Source organism: Coloeus monedula (genome assembly GCF_965178545.1).
Source record: "Coloeus monedula genome assembly, chromosome: 9".
Lineage (NCBI taxonomy): Eukaryota > Metazoa > Chordata > Aves > Passeriformes > Corvidae > Coloeus > Coloeus monedula.
The window spans coordinates 31,519,434-31,542,322 of NC_138789.1; the positions used below are offsets into that span (position 1 = coordinate 31,519,434).

At 50.2% G+C, this 22,889-nt stretch overlaps 1 protein-coding gene across 1 annotated transcript in view; it reads right to left on the reverse strand.

Annotated features, from left to right (window-relative positions):
* NEGR1 (neuronal growth regulator 1) overlaps positions 1-22,889 on the reverse strand; it is a gene marked incomplete at its 3' end in the record, with an annotated part of 190,156 nt that overhangs the window by 30,399 nt on the left and 136,868 nt on the right. The window contains exons 5-6 of the mRNA XM_082286838.1: positions 20,538-20,658; positions 15,448-15,599 (exon numbers count right to left, since the gene is read on the reverse strand). Coding sequence (XP_082142964.1) covers positions 15,448-15,599; positions 20,538-20,658 — 273 coding nt within the window. The remainder of the gene's footprint in view (positions 1-15,447; positions 15,600-20,537; positions 20,659-22,889) is intronic.

Below are 22,889 nucleotides of genomic sequence, written 5' to 3' on the forward strand. Positions count from 1 at the left end.
AATAAATCTTTTGGATGGAAACTGTGAGTGTGTGAGTGGATGGGGCAGAGACGTGACCTTAATTTATTCTGTGTCTTTCTCTCACCCTTAATATTTTGCAATTACAATTAGAGCTTTTCTGCAGGTTTGAGTTATTATACCTTAATTGCCTCGTAATGGTTTATTTTATTTAAATGGTTTACTCTTTTATTACAGGATGATAAATATTTAACAGCTCTATGCTGGTGAGACTTAAAAAAAAATAATAATTGTGAACTTGAAGTTTAAGTTCTGAAATTGCCAGGGAGTTCTCTCACTCCATCCTCCAGCAGCTCTACACCTCCAGCTGATTGTTTTGCTTGATAGCAGGAGTTTCTCAAGAAATATTCCAATATTTTTAAGGCTGTGGAAAACCACATTATTGACACCTTTTTGTGCCCTGTTGTAAAAGAATTCCAATGGAAAGTAATTTCTAAGAGCCTCCAGGTCTGTGGATTCCAGCCCCAAGTCGCAGACTTATTCTCAGCTGGCAGCACAATGGGATGAATTTCAAATTTGACTTAAATTCTGATGGAATTTGATTTTCCCATGGAAAGGCAGAGAAAGATACTGAACATATTGTTTTAATGCCCCAGTCTACTAAAAGCTTATTTATTTTTTTTAATAGGTTCCAGAGTGAACCATCATGTTTTATGTAGGATGAATGATTTTATAGTGTGAAAAAAATGGGGTTTAATTTCATTTAATTTAGTTTAATTCAATTTAATTTAATATAAATGTGAGGGGCGGTGTTATGTGTGTGTGTGAACCAGCAACAGACAAATTTATATTTTAATTAAAAACATCCAAAATAATATTTTAATTAAAGGTCACACATTTGATTCTCTTGGCAGTAAAATTATCCTCACTCTAACAACAACTTCACATTTATAAGACACTGGTATATGCTTAAGGCTTTACCTTTTGCAGGACTGCCTGTATTTTGAATAAATGAATAAATCAGGGAACTTTTCCCTCAGCAAATGCATGTTGGCAAAAGCAGCCATTCATTTGCAGGCCACTTTTTGAGTATCAGGAAAATATACCCACTAATGTGAGGGCACATCTTTGCATCAGTATTTACAGCACTAAACCATTAAAAATGAAAAAGTGCAATACAGGAAGAAAAAAAATCTACTGAATGAATCCTGGATTTTATCAGATCCCAAAAATGAATGTGAGCAGTGAGATCTTTAGGGGTTTCAGAAGGACCCTCAGCACCTGCACCCACCGAGGTGTGCCTGGAGAGACTCCTGGCAAGCAGAACTCAGAGGAAAACGTAAACCAGGGCAGGCCAAGGATTCCTGGGCTTGGGAGAGCAAAGAGACTTCATCCCTTCCTGGGAGAGAAAAGGTGGATTTGGGTGGATTGGGTTGGATTTGGGTGGTTTGGCCATGGGGAGGGTCCGTGGAGCAGTGAGGAGCTCTGCTTGTGCTCCGAAGTGCCAGATGTGCCAGATGTGCCAGATGTGCCAGTGGCAGAGGGACACACAGAGCCATGGAATGTTCTGAGCTGGAAGGGACCCATAGGGATCATCCATTCCAGCTCCTGCCCTGCCCAGACCCCCCAAATCCCACCCCGGGCATCTCTGGCAGCGCTGCCCAAACGCTCCTGCAGCTCCGGCAGCCTCGGGGCCGTGCCCATTCCCTGGGCAGTGCCCAGCACCCTCTGGGGAAGAACCTTTCCCTGATCTCCACCCTGAGCCTCCCCTGGCCCAGCTCCAGCCGCTCCGTGGGTGCTGTCCCTGTCCCAGGAGCAGAAAGAACTCACCCATCCTACACAGAGCCTCATAAGGACTTTTTTCCCAGGACACTGAGGCCCTTTCAGAGGCAAGAGGAGATTCCCAGCACTCCCAGTTTCCCATCCAGGGGCTTCCATTGCAGTTTTTTGAATAAAACAATGCAACAGTAACTGCCACAACTAGAGACAAGCTCCGACAGCACTTCTGCATCCTGAGAGGGGACATCCAATGGGCTCGTTTGATGCCAAATCCCAAAGCATTTCTCCCCACACTCTGGATCCAGTTACAAGACACTTTGGAGTATTATCAAAAATAAAAGACAATAAAAAGCACAGCCAGTTTGCAGCCTCTGTGGAGGAGCTGTGTTTATGAAATATTCCACATGGTTTACAATATTTTTCCTATAATGAGGATCAGAAAAGCACCATTGGGGATGTGATTTATGACATTCCCTTCCCCTGCACACCTGGAGCAGCCCCATTCCTCGGAGAGGGGCTGCAGCCAGACCCCAGTGCACTGCCTGCCAACGGGGAAATCCATTGTTTAACCACCAGCAGCTAAGGGAAAGGTTGTGACAGCTCCCTGCTGTACCCCAGCTGTCCCTGGGGTGCCTGAGCACCCATTTCAGCTCAGATGTTGTGGTTTCCCATCAATCCATAAGGGGAAGCATCTGCCAGGGTCCCAAACGTTCTGATAGCAAAGGGCACCCCCAAACTCCAGGGATGAGCCAGCCACACGTGGGAACCAGCAATGGAGTAAAAGATCAAGCCTGTGGCTGTGGCTGCCCCTGGATCCCTGGCAGTGCCCAAGGCCAGGCTGGACATTGGGGCTGGGAGCAGCCTGGGACAGGGGGAGGTGTCCCTGCCATGGCAGGGGTGGCACTGGAGGGGCTTTGAGGTCCCTCCCAACCCAAACCATTCTAAGATTAAAATAAATTGTTTTTAAATAAAATGGGTGGAGGAGAGGAATGTCTCTGCTCATGGAAGAGAAAAAAGAGCATTTTAGTTTAGGACACCTGACCCTGCTGCTCTGAGCACGACATCCATGAGGGCAGAGATCTGAGGAAGCTGGTCCTGAGTCTGTCCCAGTCCCGGTGCTGTGTCACAGCTTGGGTGAAGCAAAGAGAGAAACCCACGGAATTTCATACATGTGGATATGTCTATGTCACCAAAGGGACACGAAAGACAGCGCTGTGATTTAGTTGTTCAAGTTACTGTGTTCTAAAGGATAAACACTATTTGCTCACTAGTCCTTATTCCCCATTTCAGATTTTTCCAGGGAAAACTGCTGCTTTAATGATTTTTACAGCTGTTGAGACCATAACAAAATGAAGAAAAAGTGACAAAGTTGGCTGTGTCCTTTGAGCTTGGGCTCTCATTCATATGGATAAATGGAATCTCATGAATAATGCAGGTCTGGAAATCTGTTAGCATTTTCCTGCTCAGAAACATATGATTAGCACTGCTCTGACTCCCAGTAATGATATTCCTGTTCTCAGAGGTCACTCTTTAAATCGGCACAACTGTCGCTGTATTTCTGGAAATAAATACGGCAAAATACACACTGGAGATGCAGCAGGGGACATCTGTGAAGGTGCAGCTCCTGGGGCACGAGAGACTCATCTGTCACTGATTCAGGGAAGTGCTGGGAGCCCCCCATGCCATGGGAACACAGGGCTCAGGACAAGTCCCAAGCGCAGCAGGTGTTCGAGCAACTCACACAATCCCACACTGGTGTGGGGTGGGTTGGGAGCTCAAATCCCACCCAGTGCCACCCCAGCCATGGCAGGGACACCTCCCCCTGTCCCAGGCTGCTCCCAGCCCCAATGTCCAACCTGGACTTGGACACTGCCAGGGATCCAGGGGCAGCCCCAGCTGCTCTGGGCACCCTGTGCCAGGGCCTGCCCACCCTCCCAGCCAGCAATTCCCAATTCCCAAGATCCCATCCAGCCCTGCCCTCTGGCACTGGGAGCTCATCACTACACTTACCAGAAAACCAGAAGAAGAAACCTGAGCAATCTGCCTGAGTTACAGCGAAGCAGCAGCTTGGACATGGGGAGCTGACTGGGAAGGGTTCACATGAACTTCAGGTACCCAAATTCCCAGGGTTTGTGGTCCATTTGTGGCCCAAGGGATGGTCCCCGTGGGATTGGGCTCACTGGGCCTTGTGGCAGCCCAGGCAGACGCTCCCCTGATGGGGGGACCGGGATTCCTGACCCCACCACCTCCCGGAGGGCTCCCCAGGTGAAAGCCTCCTGCTGCTGCTGCAGCTCTGGAATACAGGCACGGACATCTCTTTCCAGGACAGAAGCCATTCTCACCAGCAGGCTCTGCCATGGATCCATGGATTCCCACAACATCCAGAGCAAGCCCCCATCCCCGCACTCCTTGCACGGATTGAACACATACCCACCACTGGATACTCTTCAACTGCTCTGCTATTTGCTTTCACTGGCACAGCAATTTGTGAATAACTTATTTAGTAATTATTGTGTAATTATAGCTCTGCTGATCCCTGACGAGCCGAAATCCACAGACAATGCCTATCAAATGAATCATTACAATCTCTATAAATTACATGGGAGATGTGCCCATGTCACGATGAGATTCATGAAATTACTACAATTCCTGCGAAAGGAGATTAATTAAGATGGCGTTAGAGTTTAAGAAGGAGCAGCTTATCCTGCCCCTGTGCCCAGCCCTGGGGGCACCTCTGGGGTGCCGTGCCCAGCTCTGGCTCCTCAGCCCAGCAGGGCCAGGGAGCTCCTGGAGCGGGGCCGGCGGAGGCTGCGCAGCTGAGGAAGGGCCTGGAGCATCCCCGTGCCCAGGACGGGCTGAGGGAGCCGGGGCTGCTCAGGCTCGAGAGGAGCCCCAGCTGAGAGGGGCCCTCAGCCCTGGCTGTCCCTGGCTGCAGGGAGGGCTCAGGGCAGGGCCCGGGCTCTGCTCCGGGGCCCGGCAGCGGCCCCAGAGCCACGGGCAGGGCCTGAGCCCAGGAATTGCCCTGCACAGGAGGCAGAACTGCTGCCCTGGGCAGGGCCAGCCCTGAGCAGAGCCCAGAGAGGCTGTGGGGTCTCCTCCCTGGGGATATTCCAGACCTGTCTGGACTCAATCCTGTGCCCTGGGCTCTGGGATGACCCCGCTGGAGCAGGGAGGTGGCACCAGAGGAGCCACTGTGGGCCCTTCCAGCCTCACCCAGTCTGGGATTCAAGACTTGACGCCAAACTTTCCAAGTGCAATAGAGCCACAGAATGGTGCAAGGCTGGGGGAAAAAAGAGAAGAGCAACAATGAACCCTAATGTGGATGATTGCACTTCCAAATGCGGCACAGGGAAGCACAGCTGCCTTGCTTTGGTACAGATGTGTCCTGCAAATCAGGCAGAGCGGGGGATGAGCAGTGCTTGGCACCAGGCATGGAGAAACCCCCAGCGGAGGGGAATGCATCTGGTGCCTGAGGAGCCACTCAAAGGTGAGCTCAGCGAGGAGTTTGCCACAGACACCCTGCAGGAAAACAGGCTCCAGGCACAGCCAGCAGTGGTTAAAAGAACTCCCAAAATGTGCTTCCCCGAGGAGCCACTGCTCTGCCCAGGGGTTCAGACACCTCCCACACCAATCGCTGCTGTCACACCCGTACCAGCTCCTGGCCAAGGCAGGGACATTGGGAATACTGGAGCTCACACTGCTTTGGTGTCAGGGTCACACCTCCGAAGGTCAGACCCGAGCCAAGGACAGCCCTGCTCGGGCCAAAGCCAGGCTGCTGCTGCTGCTGCTCCTGCAGGACCAGCCCAGCCCAGTGAGGCACAGTGTCCCCCACAGCCCTCAGAGCCACCCCTGCCATGGCAGGGACACCTCCCACTGCCCCAGGCTGCTCCAAGCCCCAGTGTCCAGCCTGGCCTTGGGCACTGCCAGGGATCCAGGGGCAAAAATAATCAACATTCAGTCATTAATCAAAAGTACTTTTTGGAACCAGACATCCTTTATACAACATTCTGCTCTGGTATCAGCAGGAGCCGATTGTTTAAACTCAGGACTTGATTAAGATGATTAAATTGAATTACCTTGATGAAGAAGCTGAAGAAAGGCACAGAACTACCTCTGTCTGTAAAATTACATTTTAAAAAACATTTATGTCCCCTTTGATTCAGATAAGCCCCAGTGTGATCCTGACTCCAAAGCCGGTTTCCCATTCCTACAGGCATTTCCTCACATCCTTTGCAGCACCCTGGACAACTCAGCACTAGCCTCAGAAAAGGGGCTGGGGAAAGATGGACATTTTATTGACTAAATTAAAGCTGCTACATCATGATAGGGTGCAGTCACTCCATGAGATTTGCTCCTTTCTTCCTCACATCCCCAGAACTTCAAAATTTTTCTTCTTTTCCTTGGAATATAATTTTAACTGAATAAATTAACAGAATTTAAATGATCCAGTTCTCAGGTTTATGTTTTATTTTTGAACAAAGTTAGTAAATCTAAATATTGCCAAGCCTAAAATCTGAGCATCAGGGCAATTTATAAGAAATGGTCTCTACAGGAACAGCACCTTGTCTCACAGTAAAATTCAGGTTATTGCTGTAGGTGCTTCATGGCAGAACATTTAAAAGCCAAGAAATCAGCATTGTTACTTTAGATACGTAGGGGGAAAAGGAAGTTTCTGAAAAATTCATTACAGGCCTTTTTCTGTGAATAGTTCTGATACCACAATCAAAGCCTCTGACGCCAGCGTGTTCCACCCGAGGTGTGGAAGAGCCCTGAGAAGAGAAAGCTTTTATGCTCCATTTACTATTGCAAATGCAGTCCAAATCTCCACGTATAAACCTGGAGGCGGAATTAAGGATAACAGTAACTGAGCTCTTGATTTCCGAGGCTCGTTGAGGCACCTCAGCACTTTGTTACACAGAGGTTAATTAGTGCTTGTAGTGTGGGCTCACTGAAACCCTCTTGTTTTTAAACCTCTGGAGCTATTTTTAGCTTTCTTGCAGCCGAAAAAAAAGATTTGTTTTTTCCCCTTCCTCTTTTCCTTCAGCTCACCGAGCGTCCAGACCCTCAGGAACACGCAGCAGCTGCCAGGAAGATGCAGTGGAAGCTGTGCAGACACCACCTCTCTGCATTTTCTGGTGAGCTCTAAATGACAAACACTTGATAGAAGCACGCACACTTTACAGATAAATGTTTGGGTTTAAGCAACCGCTTTTGTCAATTAACCCAGAATTTATCTGGGAAATTACTCCAGTTTTGGCATTTTCTAACCTGTTGGATTATTTGCTTAAATATCAAGGTCTTGGGTTTAAAATCTATTTTCTGATCTCTCTGAAAACTCAGGATATCCTTGATCAATATCTAATTCCTTTGTAAAGCCCCCTGAGCTTTGCTCAACAACTTGATATGAAAATAAGTTCTGCACTTAATAACCTTCTAATGAAGAAGTGCTTTGCATTAGGTTTCAAATTTGCCACTGAGCACTGTAAGTGACTCTCTCCTGGGCCCATGTCATGAGAAAACTTCCTAATGCACCTTCCCCAGACTCACCAGAATTCCAATAACCCACTTTTCCTGCCCAGGATAGACAGTAATTGTGTTTAATCTCTTCACTTGAGGATTGTTTCATCCTCTGCTTCCTATCAGCCCTTTCTGAGCCTCCTCCCCCCATCCTCCCAAAGTTTTGAGGCCAAGCTGAAGTTTGTATTCCAGATTCAGCTATAAAATATATTTATATCATTATTTATAGTGCTATTTATAGCACTTCTTGTCCTCATCCCATTTGTTACATGAGGTATTCTTTGGACTTTCTATTTTCTTTGATTTACAATGTTTTCTACTCTGTGAGAAGAAACTCGAGTCCCAGTGTAAATTCCATGGATGGCCTGGAATGTTTTAATCATTGTTTGGACAATGCTCCCAGGCACAGGGTGGGATTGTGGGGCGTCTGTGCAGGGAGTTGGATCAGTGGTTGCTGTGGGCCCCTCCCAACTTGAGATATTCCATGATTTTGTGACAATTAACTGATACTTGAGATGAAGATTTGGCCACACTTCAACCCCTCTGATTTATCCAGGTGGGTAAGAAGATGAGTCTGAACCCTTTGAGGTGTGGGTAACTGCAAAATTTGTGAATATAAACACAAATGGAACAAAACAGAGCATCAGGGCAACTTCAGCAAGGCTCCACAGCAAAGACCCCTGGGCTTTTGTTTGGTTTTTGTCTGATTTTTCCCTGATCCACTCTCGGGCCTTTAAATTTCTGCTAAATGTCAAGGAGAAACTTGTGTTCCTGGCCTTGCTCAAACGGGTTATTTCTGCCTCATCCCATCTCAGTCACTTATTGTCATATAATTCATAATAAAGCTCAAGCTGGAAAATGGATTTAGAGAAAATTCCTTCATAACTCTCGGTAATTGTTACCTGGAGCAGCAGTTGGCATCCATATGGAAGGAGCTCAAACCCAACATTGAACAGAATTATTATGACTTACATAAATGGAGGATTTGGCCATTTATCTAATTCCCTGTGAATATATGAATCCAAGGTGCTGGTTTCTAACTCTGTCTCGTCAATCTGTTCTGGAATGGCTTCCCTGGTCTCTGCCATGGTGATGCCTTTTCCTGGTCTTAAAATCAAGAGTCATACACGGTTAGAAGGGGAAAAGGGATTTTACCTTGGTATTTATTTTTAAGGAACCTTAGGTGCACACACCCAGGTCATGTGCATCGAGATGTACCCCGCCGAGTCTTTCCCTGTGTCTCTGTGTCTCTCCTCTTCCTCCCCCCCCCAACATTGGGTATAACATTATAGGCTTTACTAATTAGCAGATCTATCAAAGATTCCCCAATGAGAGGCTCAAGTGAGCCCCCCTCCCCAAGGAGCCTTCCCCTGGATGGTTCTATCTTGGTTTACAGAATGTGTTCTAGAGAGGACCTTGGGGTCTGGGGCACGCTAATCCCTAATTACGAAGCTTCTAAAATGTTGAGTCTCTCAGCTTGACAAACAAGGCCAAGAATGGAGGCAGAAAGCACTGAGAATACAGAAGTTGTAAAAAGGTATAACAGGGGTATAAAAGAAAAGGCAAAAATCTTCATGGCATCAATGGGAGGGAGGCTCGGTTCAGCCGAACTGCTCACCCTGGGAGAGAGGAGAGGAGACAGGGGAGGTTTTCCCTTTGTCTGTGGGTCCCACTGGGGATGGCTGGAAGTTTTCAGAGCTGTTTTCCACTGGGAAGGGGAGCGCTCCATTCAAACGCCCTGGCTGAATGCACCTGGATCTCTGAGGAGGGTTCCCATGGATTATAACCCTGCTTCTCTGATGCCCTGAATTTCAGGAGCTGGGTCCATGTCCAGGATGGGGCCTTCCAGTGATGGATCAGGATCAGCTCTCCTGGAGCAGCCTGTCCTGTTTGCACAGCTTGGACATGGAAAGCAAAACCAAGGCCTTGGATATGAAACGCCCCAGTGAAGACAGAGCACAGAGGGGAGAAAGCGAAATCCCCCTCAGATTGTGGGGGAAGAGGCAAAGCCTGGACCTCCTGAGCTTCCAGCTGGGATGTGCTCCAGGCAAAGCCGTGTCTTGGCTTTGTGAAGGCACACCAGGAACCCTCTGGCTGGGGTCTGGGTGTCCCCTGCCCCTGAGCAGGAGCCAGAAGAAGCTCAGAGGCTCAGACGTGTGACCACCCCTTAACGAAGCATCTGGAATTTCCTAGAACCGATTTCAGATCCATTCCCTGTCCATCACCCATCCGGAGGTGTGGAGGGAGAGACTTTCTCTGCCGGCCCAGCAGGAGCTGGAGGAGCTCAGGACAGTGACTGCACCCAGGGGCAGGACTGGGAGGGATGCAAGGAAAAATGAGCCGCACGGCACCAGTTCTCTGCAGCGTGATGGCTCCAGGAGACCTTGGGCTGGATCCAAACTTTATTAAATCAATAACTGTCCTCTGACTGACTGCAGCAGGCTCCTAATGAGAACAGGAATTTTCATTTAAGTTGATAAATAGATATATACCTACACACACGTTTTATATTTTCTGACGCAGACCAGCACTCCTGGCTGAAACAGAACTATGCAAATTGAAATTTGATTTGCTTTCCAGGCCGGTATTTGAGAGATAAAATAGCAAAATCTTTCTTAGGTAATTGGACAACGGCAGAAACTGTGGACACAAAGGGAATTTCCCTGGAGAGTGTATTTCTCTTCAGAAATGTCAGATTTGGTGGGCCAGGCAGAGCTATCGAGCTAAAACCGAGCAGAAACCTGTCACATATCCGAAGGCACTGAGATACGATTTCTCAGTCAATAAAATGAAACTGCTGAGCTTAACGATGACACTGAACTGTGTGAACAGCCACGACCCAAGCAGTGCTGGCACGTTAATTAAGGCTCTGTAAATTCCTGATGAACCTGCCCACACCCAGCCTGGGATACGCGGGAGAAATCCCACGGCAGATCCGGGGGTCAGGGCTGGGAGGGGGAGCCCAGAGCTGGCTGCAGCAGGGGCCACTCCGGGCAGAACCACCTACAGTGGCACTGCCCCTCCCTCCCTGTGCCCACATCCCAGTTCTGCTGAGAACCCTGCTCTCCTTCCCACACTGACTGCACTGGGCAGAGCAGGCTTCAGCTTGGTTTAAATCCAAAGAAAAGTTACCCAAGTGAGGAAGAAGCAGGGCTATAAAATGCCCACAACGTGGAGGCTCTCTCTGGATCCCAGGGAGCGAGTCCAGCACCTGGCAGGAGTGGGAGCAGCATCAGGGCTGTGCCCTCGATTCACACAGGATCATCCAGGCTGGAAAAGACCTCTAAGACCATCGAGTCCGTCACTGAGGAGATCTCCGAAGCCCCCTCAGGTCTGGCCCTGATTGCCAGGACTTGGCACAGCGGGAAGCACTGCCAGGAATCATCGTGGAGACGGTGCCCTGGTTTAGCAGAGGGCTCACAGCAGGGCCCCTTCACCCCTTAGCAGAGACCCTCGAGCCCTCTGTACCCCTGGGGCTCCAGCAGCCAACACCAACAGCTCGTGGTGCCACCGGGGAACCACAATTTATAACGAGCTCATTTACATTTGGGGGAGAAAACTCATCTTGTTTATGTTTCCGATACGCAGGTGATGTATTGGGAATATTAATACACGAGTTTAATTAGGAATCTCCGAGTAGGAACCAGCACACCAGGCAATCAACACATGGAAATTGAGGGCACGGTCTGGCGCTTCCGGAATGTTGGAGACAAGATTCCAAGCGTGTGGCACTAACCAGGAGTGCAGTCAGATGCTTGCTCAGTGAAGTCCTTGTGCGATTAAATCAGCACAGAAAATACCACCACATCCCTCTCACAAGGCTCCTTCTCCTTCCAGATGTCACTCCTGACCCCTTGGGCAGCTTTTTGCAATTATTTACATTTTTTTCACAGTTACTGGCAATATATCCAAGGATTCTGTATAAACCTGGACATCAGTAACACCTCTGGATCATATAACCAGCCATGTGAAGGAGCAATTTCTCTGGCAGCTGTTAGGAAAGGAGAAGGATGCTTCCTGTGGATTGCAAGGCTTTCTTAAGAAAGGTGCCCCTTATCAGTCAGGTTATTTCCAGGATTCCTGAAAATATTAGGGAATGTATGGGAGGTGCTCTTTGGAACACAGAAATAATACCTCTTCTTAAGAATACACACCCATCTAATAGAGGGGTAATGGTAATTTACATTTTCTCAGAGGTGGTGGCTTTACATGAGCCCAGGCTTTTGTTGGTGACACCTTCAGGGGACACACAAAGGCCCCACAGTGCAGTGAGTTTAATCCCTCTACGAAGTCTCTGGAGTAGGTTTAGAGTTTCTACAGAATAAATCTACAGATTAAAACTGCAGCACCTGAAGAGCCCCTCAGAATCTCACCCTAATTTAACAGGTGCTGAGGCAGAAGAGACGAGGAGCTCTGCCAGGCTGGAGAGGTGTGGGGTTGGCGTCACACCCCTGACTGAGCCGGGACTCCAAACCAGTGCTCCCCACAGCCTGATCCACCTGGATCTGCTGTGCCACGGAGCTGATCCCTGTGCTGGGATCTCCAGCAGCTCACCAAGGGCTTGTGGGGACAGCAGCCCACATCCCACATCCCATCCTGGGGAGCAGAGGCTGAGATATGGCTCCACCTTTACCCTCATCAAAGAAAGGGAGTAAAGCCCTTCTGCCACAACTCAGCTGTGGGGAGGGAAAGTGGGAAAGCCACTCCCACGTGTGGTGAGGAGAGCGCAAGGACAGGAGGCACCAGGGTGAGGAAGGGCTGCTTGAGCAGCAATTGAGACATCTCAGACTTGGCTGTTGGGAAAAACTCCTCAATAACCCTCCTTTGGCTGCCAGTGGCTAATGACAATTCTCCCTCCCCTCCCCAGAGCCTGGCAAATTTGTCTGTAGGAAAATGCCTTTTGTCTCAAATGAACATTGGGCTAATTTAAAAGCCAAATCTGCTTAATTAGGAATTGCCATTCCCTCTCTCCCCACTGGCTCCTTGCCCCTGGAGAGGGAACCTCTTGCCCTGGGTACTCTCCTGAACGCCTCATCTCCTGGGCTTAATGAGTCAGCACATCCCAGCTTTACCGACAGCAAAGGACCACATTCCTCTTCCTTTCAAGTACCAGAAATCCCGGGAAAAGCCAGGCAGGCAGAGCTAAACAGCCGATCAATTGGGCCGGGGAGGCCAGGACGGGCCGGTCCGAGGGGGCCTCCTGGGGCTGCTCCGGGAGGATCCCGCACTTCAAACGCTTCCCCACAAAAACCAACACAGCTGGAGGATCCAGAGGACCCAGCCATGAATAATTAGCAAATTGCCATTCATTATTCATTTTTTGGAGCCGCTGCTTCTCTGCGTTTTCCCCACCAGGCTGAGACTTTCTCTTTTCCATCTGCTGGATTTATTATTAATCACTGGATCTTAGGCATGGCCAAAGGGGCTTCAGTCAGGGACAGGATAAACTCCTTCGTGTTCGTGGGATCTGGGATGTTCCTAACTCCCCAGCCAGTGACCTGGCTGCCTGTCCCCAGGGCAGGAGTGGCTCTGGATGACCTCTGACGGATGTCCCCAGCTCACAGCAGCAGCGGGGCTGTCCCCTGGCCCGGGTGAGCAGCCACAGCCCAGACAGCTCTCCTCACCCTGCTACACCGCCTGTCCAGCTCCACGAATCCACCTGGGCTCCCTCCATGTCCCAGCCACACAGAATCAGCCTGGACCTTGTCCTGACATTCCTTCACCCTCCTCATGGCTTTCTGTCAGCTCAGGGCTCCTTGATGGATCACAGAGAGCCAGAGCCCTCTCCACAGTAAAGGAGATAATCCTTTCCCTGCTATCCTGGGGTTTGATGTATTTGGATGCAGAGCCCAGTAATGGAGATTGGGCCCAGTCCTGTCCCCGAGAAAGGTGCCCAGCTGTGCCCAGCTGCTGTGCCATTTCGGTACATTATGTACGTTATGTGTGTTATATGGGGACGTGCAAGGAAAAAAACACAGATTATTTAACTCTGCTGCAACATTTTGGTTAAAAAGCCCACACTGAGAGCAGAAAGCAGCCAGGGGCCACTCCCCAGCCCTGCTGGGCAAGGAGCTGACCGTGGCAGTGCAGGTGTGCCCTGTGCTCAGGGTTACAGCCCAGGGTCACACTGGGACTGAGCTGCTCCCTCTGTGGGGAATTTGGGATCCCCCCTGCCACGTCTCTGCACACCCCAGGGGTTCCCCATGGGATGGGGTATCCCAAGCTCCCCCAGGTCACAGCACAGGGTCACAATGGGGCTGAGCTGCTCCCACTGGGGGGGTTTGGGATCCCCCCTGCCACATCTCTGCACACCCCAGGGGTCTCCCATGGGATGGGGCTCCCGACTCGCCACCGCTACGAGGCCACTGCACTCCTCAGACTGTGTCACACCGGTGCAGCTACAGACTGCAATGTTCCCTGAAGTAAGGCAGCAATTCTATTTTAACACTCCTCGAGTAACAAATGAAACTGTCCTTAACCCTACGTTTGGCTATTGAGTGCTGCAACCACGCAGAGCTCGCAGCTCCCTCACACATACCTGAACCAGCACATATGGCCCACTCCCACTGCCAACAAAACGAAATGGAGAAGTTTCACAGGAGAAGGTTCTTGCTGAAGGATTGAGGAGTCCACACTTAACAAGTTGCTACCCTGAGAATTTTTCTTACTTATTTTTTTGTTGTTTTTTTTAAAGGGATAATGCTTCTAGATAATATTAATGTAAATTATAAGCAAAGGAAGAACTCCACCAAATAATCCTGATTCCCAACCAAAATCCAGACCACCACCTTTAGGACAGCTCTCCTTGTTTTGGCTGGATTAAAACAATCACAGTATAAAATAAGACATTTCAGCTTGGTCTTTGAGTCAAACCTCTGAGCCAACATTCCCCTATTTCCCCCCCGAGGTCAGGAGCACACCCAGATTTCCATATTTTCTCTCAGACCATTCTGCTTCCCACATCCCCTCTCTTTCATGATGGAGAACATCTATTTTTATGATTGGTATCAATGTGCTTGGTACTTCTATGACATTTTCAACCTCTGCCTCTCAAAGAGCTTTTCAAGGGTGGCTACAAGGCACCTCACAATTTAAGATGGAAAAAATCCTGGCAGCAGCTCAGAGACAGATTCAGCTCTGCTCTGTTCAACTGAAGCCAGACCCTTCCTTTTACCTGCTCTGAATTGCAAATACACCAAATTCCAGCTCCTTCTGGTGTAATACTCCTTTGTTTTCACTTGCATTTCCTGTTTAAAATAAGTGTTACATCGTTCCCACTTTGGTAATGACCTCCCAAATATTAAATAAATGGCAGCAAAGGCTCCCCGTTATTTTGTGCCTGTTACGTCTCTTCTGCAGGAATTCAGAACCTCCTGACAGCACACATCATAGGGGGAGTAAGTTCAGGAGGAAATTTCCCGGCTGGAAGGCAGTAACTGTGGGATTTTAGCAACTGAAAGCCCGCATTTCCGCTCAGTGAGGAGTATCTTTATGTGCAGGATACACCCCGAGCTTTGTCTCTGCCTTTTGTCGCCATCAGAACAGAGCAGCACCAGCGCTCCACCACAAACACCCGTGGATCCACCAGCAGATGGCTGAACATCCAACAGCAGTGAAATGCCACCAAGCCACAGCTACAAACACCTCCCAAACAGGACCTTGGAGAGCCATTTTGGGCAATCTCCATGCTGCACATCCAACGCTTTGCCTCTCACACCGCTCACTGTTTTTTCCAAGAGATTTCACTTCTCTGCCCCAGCGACCGACAAACCGAGGTGTGAGAGAGCTCTGGCACATCCCCCTTCTCCAGCTCAGGGTATTCCTTGGAATGTGCTGGGGAAGCTCTGACCTCTGTCGCAGTGGCCCCGAGGGACCTGTGATTGCCGTTCTGAGCAGGAAGCTGTGGCTGTGCAAACTGTGCCTCTGCACCGCCATGGCGGGGTGGGTTAGCTGGGATTGCTGGCAGATCCACAACTCCCTGATCCCCCAAAACGTGCCACGGCTCTCAGAGCCCAAACCCTTCTGCAGCACGGAACAACCAGCACCAGGCGCACAACCTCCGAGTCCCGACGAAGGCCACGGCATTTCCAGGGTGCTGAGAGGGAACGAGCACGCTGCTCCTTTTGGGCTTTTGAATCCACGGATGTGGGAAGCACCAACCCTGAACATTTGCCACACGTCCCCGTTACTTACGGTTGAGAGGCAGGCTGGCATTGGTCGTCCCTAGCTTGTTGGCAGCGACACAAGTATAGTTGCCAAAGTGCTCTTCTGTCACATTGGTAACAGTAAGAAGGGATCTTGTACTATAATTTTTAATAGTGATTCCTTGTTGACCATTGATCAGTCTAGAAAGCAAAAAGAAAATGTCTATAACTCACATACCACAACCAAGATTTATTTTTTATACCTCTCTTGTCTTTGCTGGTTTTGCAGACAGCCCTGGGAGCACCGAGAGCTCTTTGCGAGCTGCCAGTGCCTGTGCAGGTCCTGGCACACTGCAGAGTTCGTGGACAGCCCCGGGGCTGGGGGTGCTGAGGGAACGGTGCTGCCTGCGTGTCCTGCAGCGGAAGGAACAGAAACACCCACAGCCCCTCCTGCCCAGAGGACGGGGGATAGAAGCTCCCGGGTGCACAGCTTGGATTTTAAGCTGGGCAAAGCCAACTGGAAATTGAAATCCCCTCCCTGGGGCAGAAAGGTACGTGGTAAGTCTTTCTAAGAGGGTTTTTTCAGCCTCTGGAGTTTGCTGCATCCTTTCACAGCTCTGGCTGATGGCAGGTGAAGATTAGGAGTCAGGATTGTGACCATGGTTTCATTTATGGGGCTCTGCAGCTGCAAATGAGCCTTGCAATTAGGGACAAAGTGCTCCAGCAGCACTGCTGAGGGCAGGATCAGGTAATGAAGCACAGGAAAAAGCCAAATGAGGAGTCTTTTCACCCAGCTCTGAGCTTCCCACCCCAAATCCATAGGAAAAATGTAGGTGTTTGGATACTGCTCCCAAAGCCATGTCAGGAGCATCGCTGGGCACCAGGACAAAGCAAGAGGACCAACTTTAATGATGTTGTCGTAGGCAAACCACGTCTGCTCAAACAAGGAGATGAGAAGGGGAACCGTGTTATTAAAAACTCGCTACAGTTATTACTCATAATTCCTTCTATTTCCCATAAGGAGCAGAGTTTTGGATTAAGAATACAATTTTTGTCTGCTATATTGAAGGATATAATCATATATCCTGGGAATTAATGCCATCTTCCACCATTCTGTCTGAAAACCTTGGCAAATCTGTCATTAATTGCACTTGTACAGGTTGTGGACTGAACATTCCTCATTGTTATGTGAGTGCCTCTCTTGCCATCGGATCCCTGCAGGATGCTGCTCACACAGGGATTTCCCTTCCCTGGGCAGTTTGTGTTGCTGTAAAGGACTCTGCTCCTCCAGCCCAAGGTTGAGGAGAGGACATGGCACATCCCATGGACATGAAAACACAGAAAAATGGGATTGAAGTGCCTGGTTTGGGGAGAACACTGGATTTGGAAGATTCATCTTTTTTCCAGAAAGAGAAAACTTCTGTACCAGGCAGAAATTTGTCCACTCAGCCTCTGGATGTTCTTCTTCTAAACCCACCAATGTCTGTCCCTGTTTCCTGCCTCTCCCGCAGAAAATTCCGAGAGAGTTCTTCACTCCCAACCCCCCCCTGCTGCTCCCACACCTGCCCGAGCTGCAGCCAGGGTCACTGTCCCTCGGGTTTGATCCCCGCTCCTCTCCCAGGGGTACCAGAGCCAGAGCTCTGTGTCCACCTCTGCCTGTTCTTCCCTGGGAGGGTGGGCAGGCCCTGGCACAGGGTGCCCAGAGCAGCTGGGGCTGCCCCTGGATCCCTGGCAGTGCCCAAGGCCAGGCTGGACATTGGGGCTGGGAGCAGCCTGGCACAGTGGGAGGTGTCCCTGCCATGGCAGAGGCTGGAATGGGATGGGATTTAAGACCCTCTCCAACCCAAACCAGTGTGGGATCCTGTGGTTTGTACCAGCTGTTTCCAAGCCAGCTCCACCCTTTCAACCCGTAAGCAGAGCTTGAACTGCACCATCTCCATTTCAGTTGTAAGGTTTATCTCCCTCTTTTCCAAGAGAAGATGGAGCGTTGGGATTTTTGCTGTCCCCATGCCCTGTCACACGTGACATTTGCCTCAAAACCATGGAGAGTGTCTGCCTGTTGTGACCTGCTGCCTTCCCCAGGCTGCCCAGGGGACGAGGCCCCAGCTCAGGGCCCTTCCCTTCCTCCCGTGCCCCCTTCCTCCCACTGCTCCCATATCCCCTTCCCTCACATCCCTGCTGGGAAGGGGCTGACGCTGGGGATCAGGACTGGAAGTTCTGGAGCAAAGGGGGCAGGACAGAGATGCGTATCAGTGAGCCCCACGATTCCCAGAGCTCCGGAGGGTGGCCGTGTGCGGCGGGAGGCAGCAGATGCTCCTCCTCGTGCATGAGCTGCTCCCTGCACTGCTGGGCTCTGCTCAGCACCAGCACACGCTCATCAGTCCTGCTCTGGGCCTCGCCCAGGGCCTCCCAGGCTGCAGCAGCATTTCGGGGTGTGCAGACACCCTGCACGTACCTTCCCCTTTTACTCTGTGCCACTTACAAAGGGAAGAGCGAGCTCCTTTTCATTCCAGGGATGGCTCCCACGCATCCCCAGCTCCCCATCAGTGCCAGCCCCCGGGGCCCTGCCTTTGCTTTCATCTTGGAATACCTGCACGTTGTCGTAATTGATGAAGCCATGATAATGAGTTTTGTTATTTCAAATGTAAGTCTTGTTTGCTTTGAGAAGGAAAAGGGAATTAGTATTTTAATATTTTATTTAGGTGACTTTTGGGCTTCTTCCCTGTGGCTGTTTAATGTCTGAGTTCTAATTTCTGTAACCCCAGAACACAGCCTGTGAGCAGATGTGGGTCCAGAGCTGGCACAGTGAAGCCATTCTGCTCTCCACAGGGAATCCTCAACACTCAAAGCCACACACATTTCTAACACCCCATCCCTGAAGTGCCCCCGGATCTCTGGAAGTGCCCCAGGCCAGGCTGGATGGGGCTCAGAGCACCCTGGGATAGTGGAAGATGTCCCTGCCCATGGCAGGGGGTTGGAACATGATAAACTTTAAGATCCCTTCCAACCCAACCATGGGATGTTTCTACGACAATTTCAAGATGCTTTTATTAACTTCTCCCCCAAAATGTTCTCTTCCCAGTTCTCCCCACCCTGTGCACCAGCACCTGTGGGAAGTTATTGAACAGAACCCCTGGGAGCTCAGTGATTAGGCAGAATTAGCCCTCTCTGCCTCAAAACCAATAACTTTACCTCAGTGCAGTCTGTTACTGCCTCTGTGTTTAGCTTTAATGGTTATTTTATGATGAGATGATCCCTGGAGTCTGGGAATGGTGGGTCTGGATTTACATTAATCTCAGTAACAACAATGCAGTTTCCACCCCCAAAAGCCCTGTTGCAGACACTGCACGCACAGTTATGATTACAGGGATAACTCCCACTGTTAATTTATTGAACAATCCATCCAGATTTCTAAAAAAGAGAAGTCCCAGTCCAAGAGTATCCAAAAAATGTAGGAATCTCTCTATTGTGTTAGCAGAAAGTCCAGAAGGGTGTGCACTGCCAGGGTGCAAACTCAGCCGTGGAGTACAGCTGCAAATTATCTGCAGGGTAATGTAGGTGCTGCTGTGAGCTCCCTCTGAGAGCTGGACCTCTCAGCTCTGCATTAAAGCAGTGCCTGAGCTGGCCAAGGCTCATCCTGAGCTGGCCAAGGCTCATCCTGAGCTGGCTGCCCATCACTCAGCGGCAGAGGGGAGACACTGGATCCAAAACCAGCCTGGGGGTATTTTCCTCTTTCCTGCAAGGGACGGGGCTCAGAGATCCCCAGCACCTTTGTAGTCATGTACCAACAACAGCTCACAGGATACCCTGAGCTGGAAGGGACCCCCAAGGGATCATCAGATGATGATTATCAAAGGATGGAGTGTTAGATTTAACCCAGTATTTGAGAAGCAAGACCCAGCAGGACAGAGAGTTTCCTGCTGAGGTGAAACACCAACCAAAACAGGAGCAGAAGCACAGCTTGGGTGTCCTGAAATGCTCTGCCTCACTTTTCCTGCTGCTGCTGTGGCACTGAATGTGCTCAGCAGAAAAGAATTTGGTCAGAGTTATGAACAGAAAGGTGATCAGCATGCTGGGAGCTGCTAATGGAACCCAAAGTGCCAAAACCTGCTCTGAAATCCTTCCCACAGAAATGGTGTTTGTGCCACAATCGCCCCCAGGACAGGCACAACACAACCATGAGCAGCCATGGAAATGGGATGCAGATGGATTTCACCAGCAGGGGAGAAACATTTCCTGGTCCACATAGGAAAGATCAGTTTCAGAGAAGGTTTGGTGGGATGCAATGGCTCAGCAAGGAGGGAGGAGGACAGCAGCTCATGCTGCAGGAGGGGAGCAGCTGAGAAAGGAGCTGACAGATGGCTTTCTGTGAAAAAAGGGTCATTAATATTCTCCTGCCAGCTCCCAGGTTTAATGGGATGTTCGAGCTGAAAAACCCACCACTTGGGAGCTTGGAAATTCCCAAAGCTCCCCAGTTACAAGGGACAATATCCACCTCCTTTTGCACCACCGTGTGACCCCAACAAAAATGAGCTCCTGCACAAGCCAAGAGCTGTAACCCAAAATGTCCTGTTCAAAAGAAAAACATCTCCCTGTCCAGTGACCTGCCTTTAAAATCAAGGTGACTCTGCAGAGGTGCCTGTTGCTGTCCCACAGCCCCCATGACCCTGAAGGGCAGGGGGCTGCACACAAACCCAGAGCACATGGTCAGGTTTCAGGGTTCAGGCAGGGAGTGCTCCCCTGGCCCCCTTGGCTGCAGTGACCTGCAGAGCTCTGCTGACCCCACGGAACACAGACCACCCCGGCACAACCGGGGCACAATTCACACCGGTTCCAAGTCTTGCTTTCCAAAGTGAGGAAGACAAATTAAACAAAAATCCTTCTTGCAGATTTTCCAGTGCTTTCCTGGCTATTCCCCTTCAAAGGCTGCAATTCCTGCAGCACGCTGGGATGTCAGGCTGTTACTGCAATTTCCACTCTCACAGAACAGGAGCCATGGCCACGGGGCAGCTCCGGGAGCCAGCAGCTCCAAGCACCCGCTGCTGGAGCTTGGGGAGCTGCTGGAATGGTCACCCCGGGGCAGCCCCAGCCTGGCAGCAGCCCTGGCACACGAGGGGTGGGCGAGCAGTGGCTACTTACTTCCTCTCTCCTTTGTACCACTCAAAGACCGGGGCAGGCACTCCTGCACCTTCGCACCGGATCAGGCCGTTCCCTCCAAGCACCACACCGCTGGATTTAAGTTCCTGAATTGTGGGGGCAACTGAAAAAAAAGAATTGTAAAGTGGACATTGGTATCTGGATAGGCAGGTGACCCAACGCCGCTGCTCCTCCTCGGCCCCTCCGCCTGGCGCGGGGTCTCCTCCAGCTCGAGGCACATTCCACCACTTTTTGCTCCAGCAGAATGAAAATTATCCCACACTGCAGATCCTACTCCGTGTGTCTGGTGTAAAAAACCCAGCTGAGACGTGAAGAGAGAGCAATCCAGTCCTGGAAAAAGCTGCTTTTCCAACAGTTACCCAGCACAACCCACAGCCATCAGCATCAGTGCACACGAGGTGTGTTTAAACCCCGAGGGCTGGGAAAAGGAACCCCCAGCACTGGGGCACCGAGAGGCTCCGAGGACCCCCTGTCACTGCGAGGCTGTGGCAGGTCCCCAGGGCCAGCACCTCTTATCTCCTGCATTGGCTGCAAACACCCACAAACCCAGAGCTCAGGGGGCCTTTCAGATCTCAGATTAAAGGAATCAACCTCCAAAATTATGAGCCAACCACAAATATCAGAGACAAGTGACTTTCCCATGATTCCACTGCATATGTAAGTTGGAAGTTTCAGTAAGTGCATTTTGTCTTTTTAAATAGTAAACACTGTAAATAGTAATAAACTTTTGGAGCTTAGAACTACAGACACAAATAAAGATAAAAAGCAATTGTCAGGTTTTCCTGTTGCCAGCAAAAGGAACCGCCAGCTGAAAATAAAACACAGCAAATTCCTCAGGAAAGAGATTATCAAAGGAAACAACTGCCTCCTCCTGGAACTTTGTACGTTCTCTGGTTTTAAACGGTAATTTATGTGCATCATCAAAACGCTGTAAAAACCAAACCACATAACTTATAAATAAAAATCTGTTTATTTTTTCCTGAGCAGTTCTCCAGATGTTGCTTTAAGGTGTTTATGGACACGTAGAGCTCTGCCTGCCTCGCTCTGCTTCCCTCACCAGGAGCTCCTCATGAGCCTTGGCTGAACCACCTGAGTGGTGAGCGGTCCCTGGGCCACCCCAGCTGAGCCTGACCCTGCCAGGGCTCTCAAAAAAGCTGGGAAGAAAGCCCAGGAGTTGCTGGCTTGGGTTATGGGCAGGATGGAAACTTGGGGGTGGCCGAAGGAAGCATCTTCCAGCCTCGGCAGTGCTGAGTGAGCCCCACCCGTGTCCACACTCCTCGAGGTGCAAACCCCTCTCTGGTGGGGAAGGCAAAGGGATTTGATGGGAATATCTCACTGAACCACAGCGGGTTTGGATAGGTGCCTTTCCACACCTGGAAACGGGTGCACACCTCGTTGTACCTGGGTGTGAATTGATTACGGGTGGATGCAGCTATCTCTGATCTGTAGTTAAGCATTGCTGTAATTACAGGAAACCCAATCAAATCTCCTTGTAAATCTTAAATACTCAACAATCGAGTGCTGCTAAACCCTTGTGCAGCCTTATCTCTGCATCGTACGCTTTGCAGTCCTTTTTGCATTCCCGGCCTCCGTGTAAATCATCCCGAAGGGCTCCTGATGGGATCTTCCTTCGTGCGCTTTAACCCGCGCAGTACCCGAGCAGCTCCGGGCACCCAGCTCTGCAAAGCCTCATTTCCACAAATCCAGGTCAAACCCTGCTTTTGCCAGCACTTGGAAGGTGTTCAAGTGACCAAACCCCGCTCTGTGACACAGCCTAAAAGGGAGCTCAGTGTTTTCCACGGAGCAGCAGCGGCTCTGGGGCAGAGCAGTGGCAGCCACGTCCCCTCCCTCACACCAGCGGCTGTTTTCCCACCTTGCAGGAGGGGAATCTCCTGGGAATGCAGCTGCCGTGGCCAGGGAGAGCAAACACACCCTGAGCACTTAGCACAGTTCCTGATTTTAACAAAACCGGGTGAGGGAGCTTCACCTGGGGTTAAACCAGAGCCGCTTCTCCCTCTTCCATCGCTCCCATCCTCCCACAAGTCAGTCCATAGACTGGTAAATTCACCCTTTGCCTCCAGCTTCCCCATCCCCATGACTACAACAAACCAATCCATAAATGCATTAGCTTTCACCCAGTAACATTAACGTTGGAAGGGGATAATAAATATATAAGCAATTTGCATGTCTATGTCTCCATAATCTGCACAGGAAAAAACACAGATTGGTTTTGTTACTCCATAAAAACAACAGGGACACGTAAAACATTCCCACTCCTTCCCTCAGGTTGTATGAAAGATGTGACCACTGGAAGAGCAAATAAGAGATGAGCAA